The sequence below is a fragment of the Bombina bombina genome, unplaced genomic scaffold (assembly GCF_027579735.1).
Source record: "Bombina bombina isolate aBomBom1 unplaced genomic scaffold, aBomBom1.pri scaffold_992, whole genome shotgun sequence".
NCBI classification, from domain to species: Eukaryota; Metazoa; Chordata; class Amphibia; order Anura; family Bombinatoridae; genus Bombina; species Bombina bombina.
The window spans coordinates 55,734-70,889 of NW_026511992.1; the positions used below are offsets into that span (position 1 = coordinate 55,734).

At 32.9% G+C, this 15,156-nt stretch overlaps 1 protein-coding gene across 1 annotated transcript in view; it reads left to right on the top strand.

Moving 5' to 3' along the window:
* LOC128644036 (phospholipid phosphatase 3-like) overlaps window positions 1-15,156 on the top strand; it is a 63,480-nt gene that overhangs the window by 32,162 nt on the left and 16,162 nt on the right. Inside the window, exons 2-4 of the mRNA XM_053696801.1 lie at window positions 2,614-2,771; window positions 11,559-11,839; window positions 12,021-12,078. Of these exons, the coding sequence (XP_053552776.1) occupies window positions 2,614-2,771; window positions 11,559-11,839; window positions 12,021-12,078 (497 nt within the window). The remainder of the gene's footprint in view (window positions 1-2,613; window positions 2,772-11,558; window positions 11,840-12,020; window positions 12,079-15,156) is intronic.

Below are 15,156 nucleotides of genomic sequence, written 5' to 3' on the forward strand. Positions count from 1 at the left end.
AAGATTTATCTTACCTATGAATGTTATTTTTGCATATAAGTCACCTGAATGTCTCTGTCTTCAAAGAGAGGTTAACATTTGTATTGAACTTGAATCTGATCCTTTTTCACAATTTGTGGATGCCAGGCTTTCTGTTTCTGAAAAATATAATGTTATGTTAGACTGTGACTGACCTGAAGATAAGTAATGTTTCTTCTTTGTTAGTTGTGATTATTTATCAAAGTGAGTAAAAAGTAAATTAAAGGGATATTAAAGGGACAGTTTACTCAAAATGTCCTCCACTTTAATTTGTTCCCAATGATCCACTTTACCTGCTGGAGTGTATTAAATTGTTTACAAGTATTCCCATTACCCTTATATTGGCATTTGAAATAGTTGATTTAGCCTGTGGTATCCCCACCCATCCTGAAAGTTTTTGGCCTCGAGGCCAAGCTGTGTTAACACAGCCAGTAGAAGAAATTACACTCCCAGTGGGTTATAGAAGAGATAAGGTAATAAAATGTAAAAAAATGTCCCATTGTTCTCTCCAAGTTTTGGTGATTGGTTTATGGACAGATATAAGATAAAGAAGCAAGTATATGTACACAATGTGATAAAGTAATGAGATCTGATTATACCTACAAGCTCAACCCATTTTATTAGGTTGTGGCTACAAAACACAAAATCAGCTAATTCATATACACAAATAATCATTAAAAAAGCAAATCTCATACACTTTATACTCTACAGCTGGTAAAAAAAAGTAATTGGAAACACATTAAGGGAAAAACAATTTTATAGTATACTATCCCTTTAAGGTAATGGTGGCACCAGAAAGAATGCAATTTACCTTGTATTACTTTTCTTCTATATATATACACATAAATAAGTCTGCGCAGCCTTCACTTGTTCCCAGTTTGTTGGATTGAGATTGCATTGTGTGGCTGTTTAGGGACCCAGGTTTTGGAGGGGACCTAGGTGAGGTACCTGGGCTTGTCCCATTTGGCCAAATGCGGTAACCAACCCTTCCATTTTTGTTTTTAATCTTAGCTGAGAGCTAAGTGATTGCTGGACTTTCTCTGTGTATATATATATATTTGTTTGTTTCAATTCATATGGAGGCCTGTTGTTGCTCACCAATAGAGAAGTGGGAGCCGTCGGTTTCAGCCAGTAACTAATTTAATGAGTTTCGCACAAAATACATTTTCTCTTATCTGCAATATCAATTATTTCAACAGGTTTATTTTAATATTTTTTCTTGTGAAATATTTTTACATGTCTAATTGCTGCTCTTTAATCCATATTATTACATTTAATGTAAAGATAATTAAAAAATGTAATTTACTAATGAATGTACAACTTAATTCTAAGCAGATTTTGTATGACAGATACATTTTGGCATAAAGCGCATATATATTTTTAAACTCCACTTTTGAATCACTTTGATAAGACATTTACGTTATTCAAGCAATGCAATTTATAACCATTCACACTGCCATGTTGATTTGTATCATTGATTGTGTATAAAACATATGCAGTTGGTATCTGTTGTATCTCATATGTTGTTTTTGGAACTATGAAATGTTAAATGTTGTTCTATTAAACTTTTTATTTGAATGTCCCAGAGAGCAGAAGGGAACAGTACTTTTTACACTTCTCTTACAGTTGGTACAGTTCAATTTCGGCTATGCCCCTTTATCATAATGCATATTTACAAAAGGTTTAAGCTGTGAGCTAATGTCACTACAAATATGTGACCACTAATCATAGATGTTAATGATCATTACGTATGTCCCTTTATGAAAGTCACCTGTTTACCCATTTTGCAGAGTGTTGAAAGGCACAATGTAACAATATGTTGCAACTCTCTCTGGCACTCAAAGGGATAATTAGTTGGCCAATCACTGTTCCCAAAATCCCCTATGGATCTATTTTGTAATGTTGATGTTTTGCTATTTATCCTCACAGTCTGTCTTCCCATAATGGTCCTGAACACATCTGCGTTCAAACCCTTCCAGCGTGGTTTTTTCTGCAATGACGAAAGTATCAGATATGAGATAAAGAAAAGCACTGTATCTGTGCCACTGCTTCTTATATTTGGGTTGTTGTTGGCGTTGGTTTCTGTAAGTGATATATGGGTATCACACAGAGCTAAACTGGAGACATGCAGAATTCTACAAGTAATGGCTTAGCGTATGGGCCACTAAATTCATTTTGGGAGGGGGGGGCTTTATACTTAAATTTTTAAGCAAACCAATGAATTTCAGATGATTTTCCAGATTTTTTTTTACTTGTTATAACACCCAAAGATTCCATTAATGCTATACTATAATTTAATATATATATATATTCTATATATTATGCAATATATAGAACTTCCACCATTAGAAATATAGATAAATATAAATGAAGATATACTGAGCAATTTGACATATCTCCCCATGACTATTGCTATGTAACACCACAGGGGGGGGTAACATTCTAAGACTCAATATTCCGTACATATCCCATGATGCACTTTGCCATTACTCCAGGTATATTCCGCAGTGTTCCAGTGGGTCTGTGTTACTGTTGGTGTCTGCATGTTATTGATACTAAAATGTTTTGTTCTTGTATCTCTTTTGCTTTTGGTAGCTGCCCTCCCTTTCCTGATAATTGAAACTAGCACAATCGAGCCGTATCACCGGGGCTTTTACTGTCATGATGAGAGTATCAAGTATCCTTCCAAATCCGGGGAAACAATTACTGATGCTGTTCTGTCTGCTGTTGGCATTTTAATTGCCATTCTTGCTGTAAGTCTGCAATCTTTCAATCAAAAGTGCATGTCTTTTCTTTATTGTCTGTCCTGCTTGTCTCAGTCATAAGAACCCATGTGAAATGAACTTACGCGTTTCGCAAGAGTTGACCTAGAAACATTTTATTGAGTAAGAGCACAATGAGGCAATTGTTTGTGTAAGCATTTACATATTCAATTTTATCAAATATAAATAAAAGTATCATTGATTTTAAAGGGACATGAAAGTCAAATGTAGCTAAATGTTCATGATTATGACAGAGCTAGAAATGTTAAGAGACTTTACAATTTACTTCTCTAATCAAATTTACTTCTTTCTTGGTGTTCTTTGTTGAAAAACATGTCTAGTTAGGTTCAGATGCAGCAGTGCACTACTGCTTATTTGAAGCTACACACATAAGCCTCTTGTCATGCGCTCACCAGATGTAATCATGTAAGGTCTCAGTAGTGCAATGCTTATTTGGACCTCTTCAAAGAGGTTAAACACATATTTATATTCAAGCTATAGTGCAATAATAAAAAGCTCTAATACTTTTGAACATTTTTGTTTCACACTTCCATGTCCCTATAAGGCTATATGACTTTAGTGGCATAATCCCATTCACATTTTAGAACATCATTTTAATGTTACAGAAACACAATGTGCAATATTATCCATGGGTTTTGTTCAGACTAAATGCTTGTAGACTAAGGGATTTTCTTCTTTTCCTATAAATTCTTTTTGTGCGTCTGTTTAATTTCAAACATGCAGAATATGCTGCTTGGCTCTAGTGTTGGGTATATATATATTTTTGTTTTTAATATGATTTTAAAAGGACATTGGCATAGGATAAGTTGAACTAGTATACCTTAACGTATACAACTTCCTGTAAGACTCCGGCAACTTCATATGAGAAGGGAAACTAAGAGATCTTTGCATTCTGCTTGGAAGTGTTGATATAATTCACATAAAGTTGTTGTTAGTTCAAAGAGTGGGACAATATATGTGTATTTTTAAAGCATCATCAATACATTTAAGGGACACTGAACCCACATTTTTTTTCTTTCATGATTCAGATAGAGCATGAAATTTTAAGCAAGTTTCTAATTTACTCCTATTATCAATGTTGCTTCATTCTCTTGGTATCTTTATTTGGAATGCAAGAATGTAAGTTTAGATGCCGGCCCATTTTTGGTGAACAACCTGGGTTGTCCTTGCTGATTGGTGGATAAATTCATCCACCAATAAAAAAGTGCTATCCAGTACTTGATTTATGTGATTTGCATTTCCATCAATAGCTATATTTACTGTATCATCACAACAGTTTAATGTTTGCATATATGTGCATTTTTTAGTCACCTGCGTTGTGACACCGGTGGTATTGCTTAATCCTCAATAAAAATATATTTAAAAAAAAAAAAAATAACTTGGAGGGACAATACCCTTAGAGCAAACAAAAGACTAACATGTTTCAGCCGAAGCCGTATTCATAGTCCATAAAATCATTCACACAATGGGAGTTTAAAAAGCCCTCACTCAGCTCTAATTGGTGGGAGTGTTTCCCTGGGATTTATATTTAAAGATACAGGGGCAAAAGAAAATGTGGTTTCATTGGAGTCTAACACATGATACAATAGACATGGTTAAAGCTTAGAATCTTTCTGCCAATATGTTATAAAATAAACACTTATTCAAATCAAAAAAGTGCTATCCAGAGTCCTGAACCAAAAAAAAGCTTAGATGCCTTCTTTTTCAAATAAAGATAGCAAGAGAACAAAGAAAAATTGATAATAGGAGTAAATTAGAAAGTCGCTTAAAATTGCGTGCTCTTTCTGAATTACAAAAGAAAATTTTTGGGTTCAGTGTCCATTTAAGGGAAAGACATAAAAGTGTATATTTTTTTTTTTTTTTTACAATATATTAAAAATGTCATATGCCAATGTCCATTTAACTGAAATGCATTAAAATTAGAAAGAGACTATGTGAACCAAACCACAAATGGAAATCTGAAATAAAAAAGGTAAGTGAAATGCACACATACCTTAGTTGTAACATATAGAATTGAGGTTTACATACAAAATCTGCACAAGAAAAAAAAAATGTGGTAGGTAGAATATGAATCCACCTCCTTTTAAAATAAATGTATATGCTGTTGCACATCTGTATAAATATTTATCATTTCATCAAATCATTTGCATTTTAGAAATCATAAATATGAGTTAAATACGCCAGTGATAAGCCTATTGATTAGTTATTTGCCTAAAAATGATTTAAAGGAATATTTAACGGTAATTACATGCTAGATATAATGATGTATTCAAAGCAAAGACTAACCTGAGAATATTATGTAGATTTAAAGTATATTAGTTATTTAAACATTGAAGATATAAGTGTAAAAGTTTAGTTTCTATAAAGTACTTTAGTTTCTATAAAGTAATGGGTGCTACCATGTTGAACCTGTATTTTCCCCTTGTTTATCAGTTCTGCTGAGGACAGCTAGGTATAGATATAAAGAGAGTGCACAAACAAAACTGTGTGCAATAAAGGATTGTTAAACTAACTATCTAACAGGGTTTTAACACAGCATTACTTGTACTCTCTCTTGTGAGAAACCTAGGTACCAACATGGCAGCGCCCATTATTTTATAGAAACTCAGTGGAACTGAGAAAACCAACAATATTCAGAGCTAAATTACATGAAAAGGGGACAAAATAAAGTATATTGCAACGTTTTTTTTTAACTACACATAATTAAGCATTTTATATTACAATCTGAAACAGTTTAAATCCCCTTAAATATGTAATGTAATATTATTTTTGTTAATAGCAATATTTAAAATGCCCAATTTAAAATGACAACGGTTCATTGTCTGTCAGTTTTTTCAACCACGTTGTATAAAGAGAACACTCACTCACCATTAGTATCCAGCAATATGAACATCTGTACCTCTTCAGGTTTGCTGTCCATACGCAAGAGCACAAAATGCTGTCACTTATTTGTATCCTGTTATTCTCTGAAATTAGAAAACACTGCACAGTGCTAAATTAAGGACTTAATTCTCCAATTTACAGCTTTCTGCATCTGTGCAATTATCAAGGCCACCCAGGCTGCTTAAACCTAATAGGACAAGAAAAATGAACCCTTAAAAAAAATAAAAAATAGAGAGATAATGAAGCCAAAATGAAACGTTCATGTTTATAACAGATCAGTAAATTTAAAATAAATAAATTCCAGTTTATATCTTTTCTCAAACACCCATGTGCCTCTTGGTATCTTTTGTTGAAATGTAACTACTTTAGCAATGTTTGCAACAAAGTACAACATTGTTACAAACTGTGCAGCAAACAATGCTGCATATAGTGCTCTAGACACATGCATGCTCCTGAGCTCATCGCCATGGAATTGAGATAATTTTCAACAAAAGATACTAAGAGAAACGAGAACATTTGATAATAAAAGTAAAGGCTTTTTTATATGCATGCTTAATCTGAGTCATGCAATTTGCATTATCACTTCAATCAAAGTCAAAATTAAAGGTTCATGATTCAGATAGAGCATGCAATTTTATCTAATTTGTTTTGTTCTCTTGGCATCCTTTGTTGAAAGGACTTGGTAGACTAAGAAGCTGTAATGCACAAGTGGGAGTGGCTGGCCCAATGTGTTCAGCTAGTTCCCAGTGTGCATTGCTGCTCCTTCAATAAAGGATACCACGAGAATGAAGCAGATTCAATAATAGAAGTAAATTGGAAAGTTGCTTAAAAATGTTTGCGTGAATAATGAAAGAACATTTTTTGGCTACTTGTTTTGTTTTGTATAAGTTGTATGACGTGCTTTGGCATACAAAATACAAAAGAATGTGCACAGTGACACTCACATTTATAAACTCTTTATTATATCTTTCAAGTTATAAATGTTTCAGTTGATTCTCACGGTTGCAAATAATGCACTTTTTATATTGTCAGTGTAAGATCACTAATTTCTGTAAATTGGTCTCCTGGCACTCAGTTTTACAATATAGACTACAAATTTGTCAGTTTTATACTGCACAGTTTATTGTACCGGTGTAAATGTGCTTTAAGTGACCAACAATAAATAAAATAAACTTACAAATGAAGTTTTAGAACAACAATCTTCACACAGTTGAGTTCATTTAATTCTATGTTTTATATCATTACTCTTTTTGAGAGACTTGCAATAATTTCTGTCAATTTTGCTATATAATTGTTCAATCAGGGCTGTGATATACTCTTTTTCTGCCAAATACATACACACAATATTGGAAATAAATGAATTTCCCATAGGCTCACAGTCTAATCAAGTAGACCGTCCAGGGCTGTGCTCTGTTAACAAAACATTATGTGAAAGTATGACACATTTCCCTGCTCTCTCACTCTCATTGGCGGAGGATATTGGTTTTTCAAAAGCATTGCCAATATTATTATTATTTAGCTTTTAGTGACAGAGGTGCAAATTCTCTTTTGAGTTTGGCATGATGCCATTTTCCTAGAAGCCCACATGGTCTAGTTAAAACTGAACATTACAGTTGTATTTAAACAAGTTACGCCATTACAGAAATAAATAACAACAAAACTGTGAATATAATAAGATAATATTAGCTGTACACAATGATTTAAACATGGTAGTTTGAAGTCTGTAGCTCAGAGTGGGGCCTAGCGTGACTAAAGGCAATTTAGTCTCTGTCGACTCTCTACAGAGGTGAGACATTTGGACTTCATTTCACAGTCTGATTTTCATTATGTGCCCTTTCAAGGTGGGGATTAAATAACTGAGCCATTCTTAGGTCATAAATCTGATTTATGGCAAGTTCATCAAATCTAAAAGACTTCACTATTTGTAGTGAAGACGTCCATAATATTAAGATTTATCGTTATTCTTCAAAATGAGTCCCAATTGCTCTGAGGAAAGGTTAAACGTAACAGACCTTATGCCTAGCAATTACTGCATTTCACATCTGTTTCACATAAATATATATTTATATTTATTTTAGAGATGGCTCATATCACATTTTTCCTAAAATATAATATTCCACACTGAGATATTTATATCTGATCTAACGCAATATTTTATTTTGTAGATGTAATGAACAATGTATTTTTCAGTTTTGATTAAAGTGGATACTTCATGGTCATCTGCTCTCTCTCTCTCCCTCTCTATCTATCTATCTATCTATCTATCTATCTATCTATCTATCTATCTATCTATCTATCTATCTAGGAGAGAAAAAGTTACTAGTCCATTCCAAATAAATTGTGAAACTTATTTATCTAAATACATTTCTTTCTAGTGGATTTTTTTTCTCTCCAAATAGATAGATATATTAGACACACAGTACTTGATTAGACTGTGTAATAAACATATTAAGAACACTATAATTTACTAGTGGGGGTTAAAGAGACATTATACCCTAATGTTGAAGCACTTGAAAGTGTTGTAGCATAGCTGTAAAAATCTGATGAGAAAATATCACCTGAACATCTCAATGTAAAAAAGGAAGATATTTACCTCAAAAATTCCTAAGTATTCAAACCCCATTGTAAAAGGACTTTAAGCAGCCAATCAGGTTACTAGGCCCAGAACTTGCAAGGAAGTGTGCATTTGGGCCTAGTAACTTGCAGCTGGACAGTAGCTGAAGTATAACTGTTACCAGAGAACTTACTATTGTGAGCTGAGGAAATTTTGAGGTAAAAGATCTTCCTTTTTTTCATAGAGGTGTTCAGGTGATAATGTCTTGGCATCTTTTTACAGTTATGCTGCATCACTTTCAAGTGATTTAGTATATGAGTATAATGTCCCTTTAAACATATGTTGGTTCTGATCATGTTTATTATATTATATTCATTATAAAAAAGGCTGCTGAGTTTAATTGAAGGACAGACAAACAGATAGATAGATAGATAGATAGATAGATAGATAGATAGATAGATAGGCAAATTTAAAAAGACAGATAGCACAAGGTATAGTTATTAAATAAATTGGCTCTTATTTGGATATAAATTATTGTTGCTGTCTGAAGGCACTTTTGCAAATAAAAAAATCGCCCCACATCGCCAAATTCAAATAGCATCGTGGGAAAGCGAATATTGACTGGTTTACCAAGATCTACCTCATTCATGTGTAAATAGGACTCAGTGGATAGAAAACTTTGAAAAGAGTTGATCTGGCATCAACTCCATTATTTTCACAGCAGTTACATTTCTGCTGTCCGCTCTATACGCTGATATCTTAGTTGAAAGGGTGAGGAAGGTTTAGCGCATTATCCCCTTCAATAGAGGAAACAGCAGAAGCATTTTTTTCTTCATGGTTGATTGAATATTTTGAATAAACATCAATTTGTTACAGGTTGCGTTTGCACAAACCAGCGTTTGTATCTTGACAATAATCTCCTTGCACACAATTCTATGCCTTGTTATAACAAAAGGGAGTACGTTTACATAATATCTATCTATATATCTCTAGAAAATATATGTAATATTGTAATATAAAATGTTTCATTATGTATAGGAAAAACTTTGCAATGAACTTTCATTATTTATTTTGTCCTTTTAAAAGGGTTGCACACATAATCACTCCTACAAGATGGAAATAGGGTAAATAATTGGAGTATACACACGTATGCTTGCTTTTCATTGGCTAACCAGTTGAATCACAACTTTGCAGGGGTTAAACACATAATAAACTATTTGTTTTTTAAAAAAACTCTAATGAAATAGAACATTTTGTTGTTTAAACTAAAATATCCATTTAAATTCTTAAAGCAACAGTCTACTTGATTGTTTTTTATTGTATAAAAATATAGATAACGCCTTTACTACAGATTCCACATCTTTGCACAGCCAACATTGTTATATTAATATACTTTATAACCTTTAAACCTCTAAATTTCTGCCTGTTTCTAAGCACCTGCAGGTCGCCTCTTGTCTCAGTGCATTTTATTAGCTTTCTACTGCAAGACAGTGCTAGTTCATGTGTGCCATATAGATAACATTGTGCTCACTCTTGGGGAGTTATTTATGAAGCAGCACTAAAATGCAAGTTTGTAAATAGCACTGAAATGAGGAGGCAGTCTGCAGAGGCTTAGATACAAGGTAATCACAGAGGTAAAAAGTATATTAATAAAACTGAGATAAGGGACAGTCTGCAGAGGCTTAGATACAAGGTAATCACAGAGGTAAAAAGTATATTAATATAACTGAGATAAGGGCAGTCTGCAGAGGCTTAGATACAGGGTAATCACAGAGGTAAAAAGTGTATTAATATAACTGAGATAAGGGAGCAGTCTGCAGAGTATTAGATACAAGGTAATCACAGAGGTAAACAGTATATTAATATAACTGAGATAAGGAGCAGTCTGCAGAGGCTTAGATACAGGGTAATCACAGAGGTAAAAAGTATATTAATATAACTGAGATAAGGGGCAGTCTGCAGAGGCTTAGATACAAGGTAATCACAGATGTAAAAAGTATATTAATATAACTGAGATAAGGAGCACTCTGCAGAGGCTTAGATACAAGGTAATCACAGATGTAAAAAGTATATTAATATAACTGAGATAAGGAGCAGTCTGCAGAGGCTTAGATACAAGGTAATCACAGATGTAAAAAGTATATTAATATAACTGAGATATGGAGCACTCTGCAGAGGCTTAGATACAAGGTAATCACAGATGTAAATGTATATTAATATAACTGAGATAAGGAGCAGTCTGCAGAGGCTTACATACAGGGTAATCACAGATGTAAAAAGTATATTAATATAACTGAGATAAGGATCAGTCTGCAGAGGCTTAGATACAGGGTAATCACAGAGGCAAAAAGTATATTAATATAACTGAGATAAGGGAGCAGTCTGCAGAGGCTTAGATACAAGGTAATCACAGAGGCAAAAAGTATATTAATATAACTGAGATAAGGGAGCAGTCTGCAGAGGCTTATATACAAGGTAATCACAGAGGTAAAAAGTATATTAATATAACTGAGATAAGGGGCAGTTTGCAGAGGCTTACATACAAGGTAATTACAGAGGTAAAAAGTATATTAATATAACTGTGTTGGTTCTGCAAAACTGGGGAATGGGTAATAAAGGGATTATCCATCTTTTTAAACAATAAAATGTTTTGGGTATACTGTGCCTTTTAATCAAATAACTTCCTGATCATATAATTAAAATAGGAGCTTATTTAAGTTACTTTTTTAAATTCTAAATAACCCCAAAATTAGTTTTCCATAACATAGTTATTATATATCAAATATTTCATTCACTTTAGTACATTTTCCAATTATCTTAAGACAGTAAAGTCAAAGTTAAACTTAAATGGTTTTAATAGCTCATGAAGTTTTAAACAACTTTCCAACTTTACTTCTATTATCAATTGTCTTAGTTTTCTTGGTATCCTTTTTTAGAGAGTTATCCTAGGTGAGCTCAGGAGTGTGCATGTGTTTTTAGCCACCTGGCAGCAATACTTGTTATACATCATTTCAAACACAACTGCCACAGACTACTAAAGACGTGCACACTCCTGAACTTCTATCATCCTACCTAGATTTACTCTTCAACAAAGGATACCAAGGGTACAAAGCAAATTTCATAATTGAAGAAAACTGGATAGTTGTTTAAAAGGACAGATACACTAATAACTTACCAGTAACACATTTTGCTGACATACATCTATGCTGTCATTAATATTTATGTGCAACGGGGCAGAATGTAATTGTATCTAGAATTGTTTGCGTATGGCTTGTTCTGGCTGTTATTAATTCTTTTATTTTTCATTATTATTTCTGCAGATAATAGTTGGGGAATTTTTCCGAATTCATTACTTGAAAGAGAAGTCTCATTCATTTATCAAGAACCCGTATGTTGCAGCTCTTTACAAGCAAGTTGGATGCTTTATATTCGGTTGTGCAGTCAGCCAGTCCTTTACAGACATTGCTAAAGTTTCTATTGGTCGTTTACGTCCGCATTTCCTGGCAGTTTGTGATCCAGATTTTACCTTAATCAACTGTACTGCAGGTTATATTGAGAATTACCAATGCAGAGGATTGCCAAGCAAAGTCATGGAAGCCAGGTATGAAGAAAGATACAGTAAATAAATAAAAACTGTTATCCCCTTGGCATCCGAGATGTCTAATGTACAGTTTGATTAATTAAATAAGATAGTGAATCATTACCTGACAAACAGTCATGAACATTGTAAACTCACCCTCATCTTCTTTTTGTTTGTTTTTTTTGTTTATCACTTTTTACAGAAAATCATTTTTCTCCGGTCACGCCTCCTTTTCCATGTATACCATGCTCTATTTAGTGGTAAGTTTTCTATATTTAAAGGCAATGGATTATTATTTAACTCTTTTGGGGTTATCATAAAAATGTATGTGCACCTGGGACATAAAACTCTGAGATTGTGACCTAAAAAATTAGAGGTGGAATGCAAGACACACTCAGTATTTGCTTTGCTTGGATCTGCTGTTTAAGGGACAGTCTAGTCAAAATTAAACTTTTATGATTCAGATAGGGCATGCAATTTTAAACAATTTTCATATTTATAAAAGTATATTAATATAACTGTGCACAACTGGGGAATGGGTAATAAAGGGATTATCTATCTTTTTAAATAATACAAATTCTGGAGTAGACTGTCCCTTTAAAAGTGAAAGCCTAGACATATGCATCAGAGTTTTCAAGCAGTTTTGCAAATCATTAATAAAGTTACAGATGTAATACTTTTAAAACATGTATTTTGTATGCAGGTCTCTTGCAATCCATTACTTAAAGGGATAGAACACTGAGTTTCAAGAGACATTAAAATCTATTTCCATTCTCAAACTTTGAACAGTCTTTTTATATGCACACTTTCTGATCTCATCAGCTCTGATTAAGCATGTTCACAAATTCACAGAGTATATGTATAATAGCCTGTGATTGGCAGATGGCTGTCACATGATACAGGGGCACGGCAAATGGGGGTAAAAAAATTGTCAGAAAAAATCTAAAAAATGTTTGAAATTCAGAGCAAGTTATTGCATTGTCTATTTATTATGAATTGTTAATTCTACTGTATTTTATGGTCTTTTAATTAATTATATCAACTATGCATATATACATAAACATTACTTCAATGCTCCTTTAAAGGGACAGTAAATACATTTTAATTATAAGGTTCTTCTGTTGTGTTAGAATAAAATATCAGCCAAGTCTAAACTTTTTTAAAGGAAATTAACATCTGCTGCAACAACTGTATTTCAATAGCCAAACTCCTCCCACCATTTGCCTTACTTTGGGAAGTCAATCCAGGCCTGAGTCTGCAGACAAGGCTAGCCACAGTCATTATGTTAGTGTAAAGGGCATTGGTTTTCAGTACTAGATAAAGCCAATTATGAAGTATATATATATAGCAGGTTTAGCATTTAGAAGTCAGCAGGGTGCATTTCAAATTCTCGCAATTACAATAAACAACAACATTACATGAAAAGGGAGCAAAATAAACAATAAACGTATCTTGCAAAATTGTTTTATTATGCATAAAGGATTAGCGAAATTATGTTGCAATGTCACTGTTTATCAACATAATGTTCCTGCAAATTGAAATTCTTTTAAATGTATTTCAGCTGGAGGAAACTCTACACCAGCATGCAATGCAGTTAATTCTGTTTGCAGCAATAATAGTTTTTTTAATGCTACCTTATTTTGCTTGAGGTCTGGAAAATGACCTTAAGAACATAATTCTATAGCTGTTAGATGATCAGCTTCATAATAAAAAAACCCGGCTGTTATAAAATATTACCTGTTACAGGTGTTGGATAAACATGTTGCTGCGTTCCGTTAGTGGCAGCGTCAGTCTCTCACCAAGATGTATGTCAACATTTATATTTTACCCTGTACGAAAGCTAAGAAAACACTCAGCCAATGAAGTAGCCATAAGTAAGACCTCTGTTAAACTCACATACACAAAACAGTTTTTAGCTCCCTTTCCCCTAGCAATTCGAACAGACGTTTTACTTCTGAATGACTGTTTTGTGTTACCTATTAACAAAAAAAAAATTATACTTCCACTTTCTATATTGAAAAGGTGTCCCAAAAGGTTAAACAGTCTGTTCTATTTATAGAATTTCAGCATTTTTTCCTTCTTAATTAAAACAACAATCTCATGCACACAGTAAGAGAACTATTCATAATGTCAAGTAAATCCATTGAAGATTTACACATCTATCTATGTAAACTCAGGTGAAAGAGATATAAATATTACTTGCAGTGATTTGCCTTGTATATTTTATTGTGTTTTTATGAGGAAAACCTATCATTTTATATTATATAGGAATTGTGGCTATATATCCCTAGTATACCATTTTAAGAAACTTTTTAATCTGAAATGTGTTAAAAATTAAATAAATTATGGAAACAAAAAGAATCCAACTAATCTTCCCTTTTTTAAAGAATAATAGATAAAAGATGCTTTTAACTTAAATTTTAACTATCATAAAGTGTATTAAAGTCACTTTATAGGTATAACATTATAAAAAAAGAAAATCCAGTTAAAAATAGTTTTAAAAAACACTCTTCTTAGATGCTATGAGGCAAACGTAGCTTCTGATACCCTTTAAAAAAATCAGAAAAAATCCCCAATAACCTCTGACTATAATAAAGGCCATTCACCTTTTCAGAGCACAAACATATGATTCACAAGGTTCCGACAATAAAACGTTTGATCTTTTTGAGATTACTAACAATAAACAGGAGGCCTTATATACATTTATTATATATTATAAAGTTAAAGGTACATTAAAGTCCATTATCTTTGTTGTATCTTAAAACTGCATCAAAATATAAGACAGATGTTCATGTGCCAAAATTAATAAATAAGGAAAAACAGACAAACACATGCCGATCATGCAACTTTCTTCCATTATCAAATTGTGCAAAGTCCTTTTATATGCACACCTTCTGAGGCAGATGTGACTACTGAGCATGTGCAGTTGTATGTGCATATGAGTCTGTGATTCGCTGGTGGCTGTCATGTGTTATGGGGGTGGCACATTGTCTTTTTAGTATGAACTTTTTTTATGCAATCTAAACCACCTATAGGACTGTGAGAAATGCCCTCATCAGCCAGTAAGCTTGTGTCCGATAAATAATTCAATGCCATTACATTTTTTTCACATAAAAAGAAGTTACTGTGTTTAAATAGGGCTTTTTTTGTTTGACATTTTTGAATATGATAAAAAAAATATATGTTTCCTTAATGCATTTCCATAAATACTGCAGTTATTTTTTTCTAGCATTTTTCTGTCTTAAATGGCTCACCATTACATTGTAAAATTGTAAAGAAAACAAAGGGTTAATTCTTTGACAGCAACTGTTGGAAAGTTATTTCCCTTACAAGCTCCC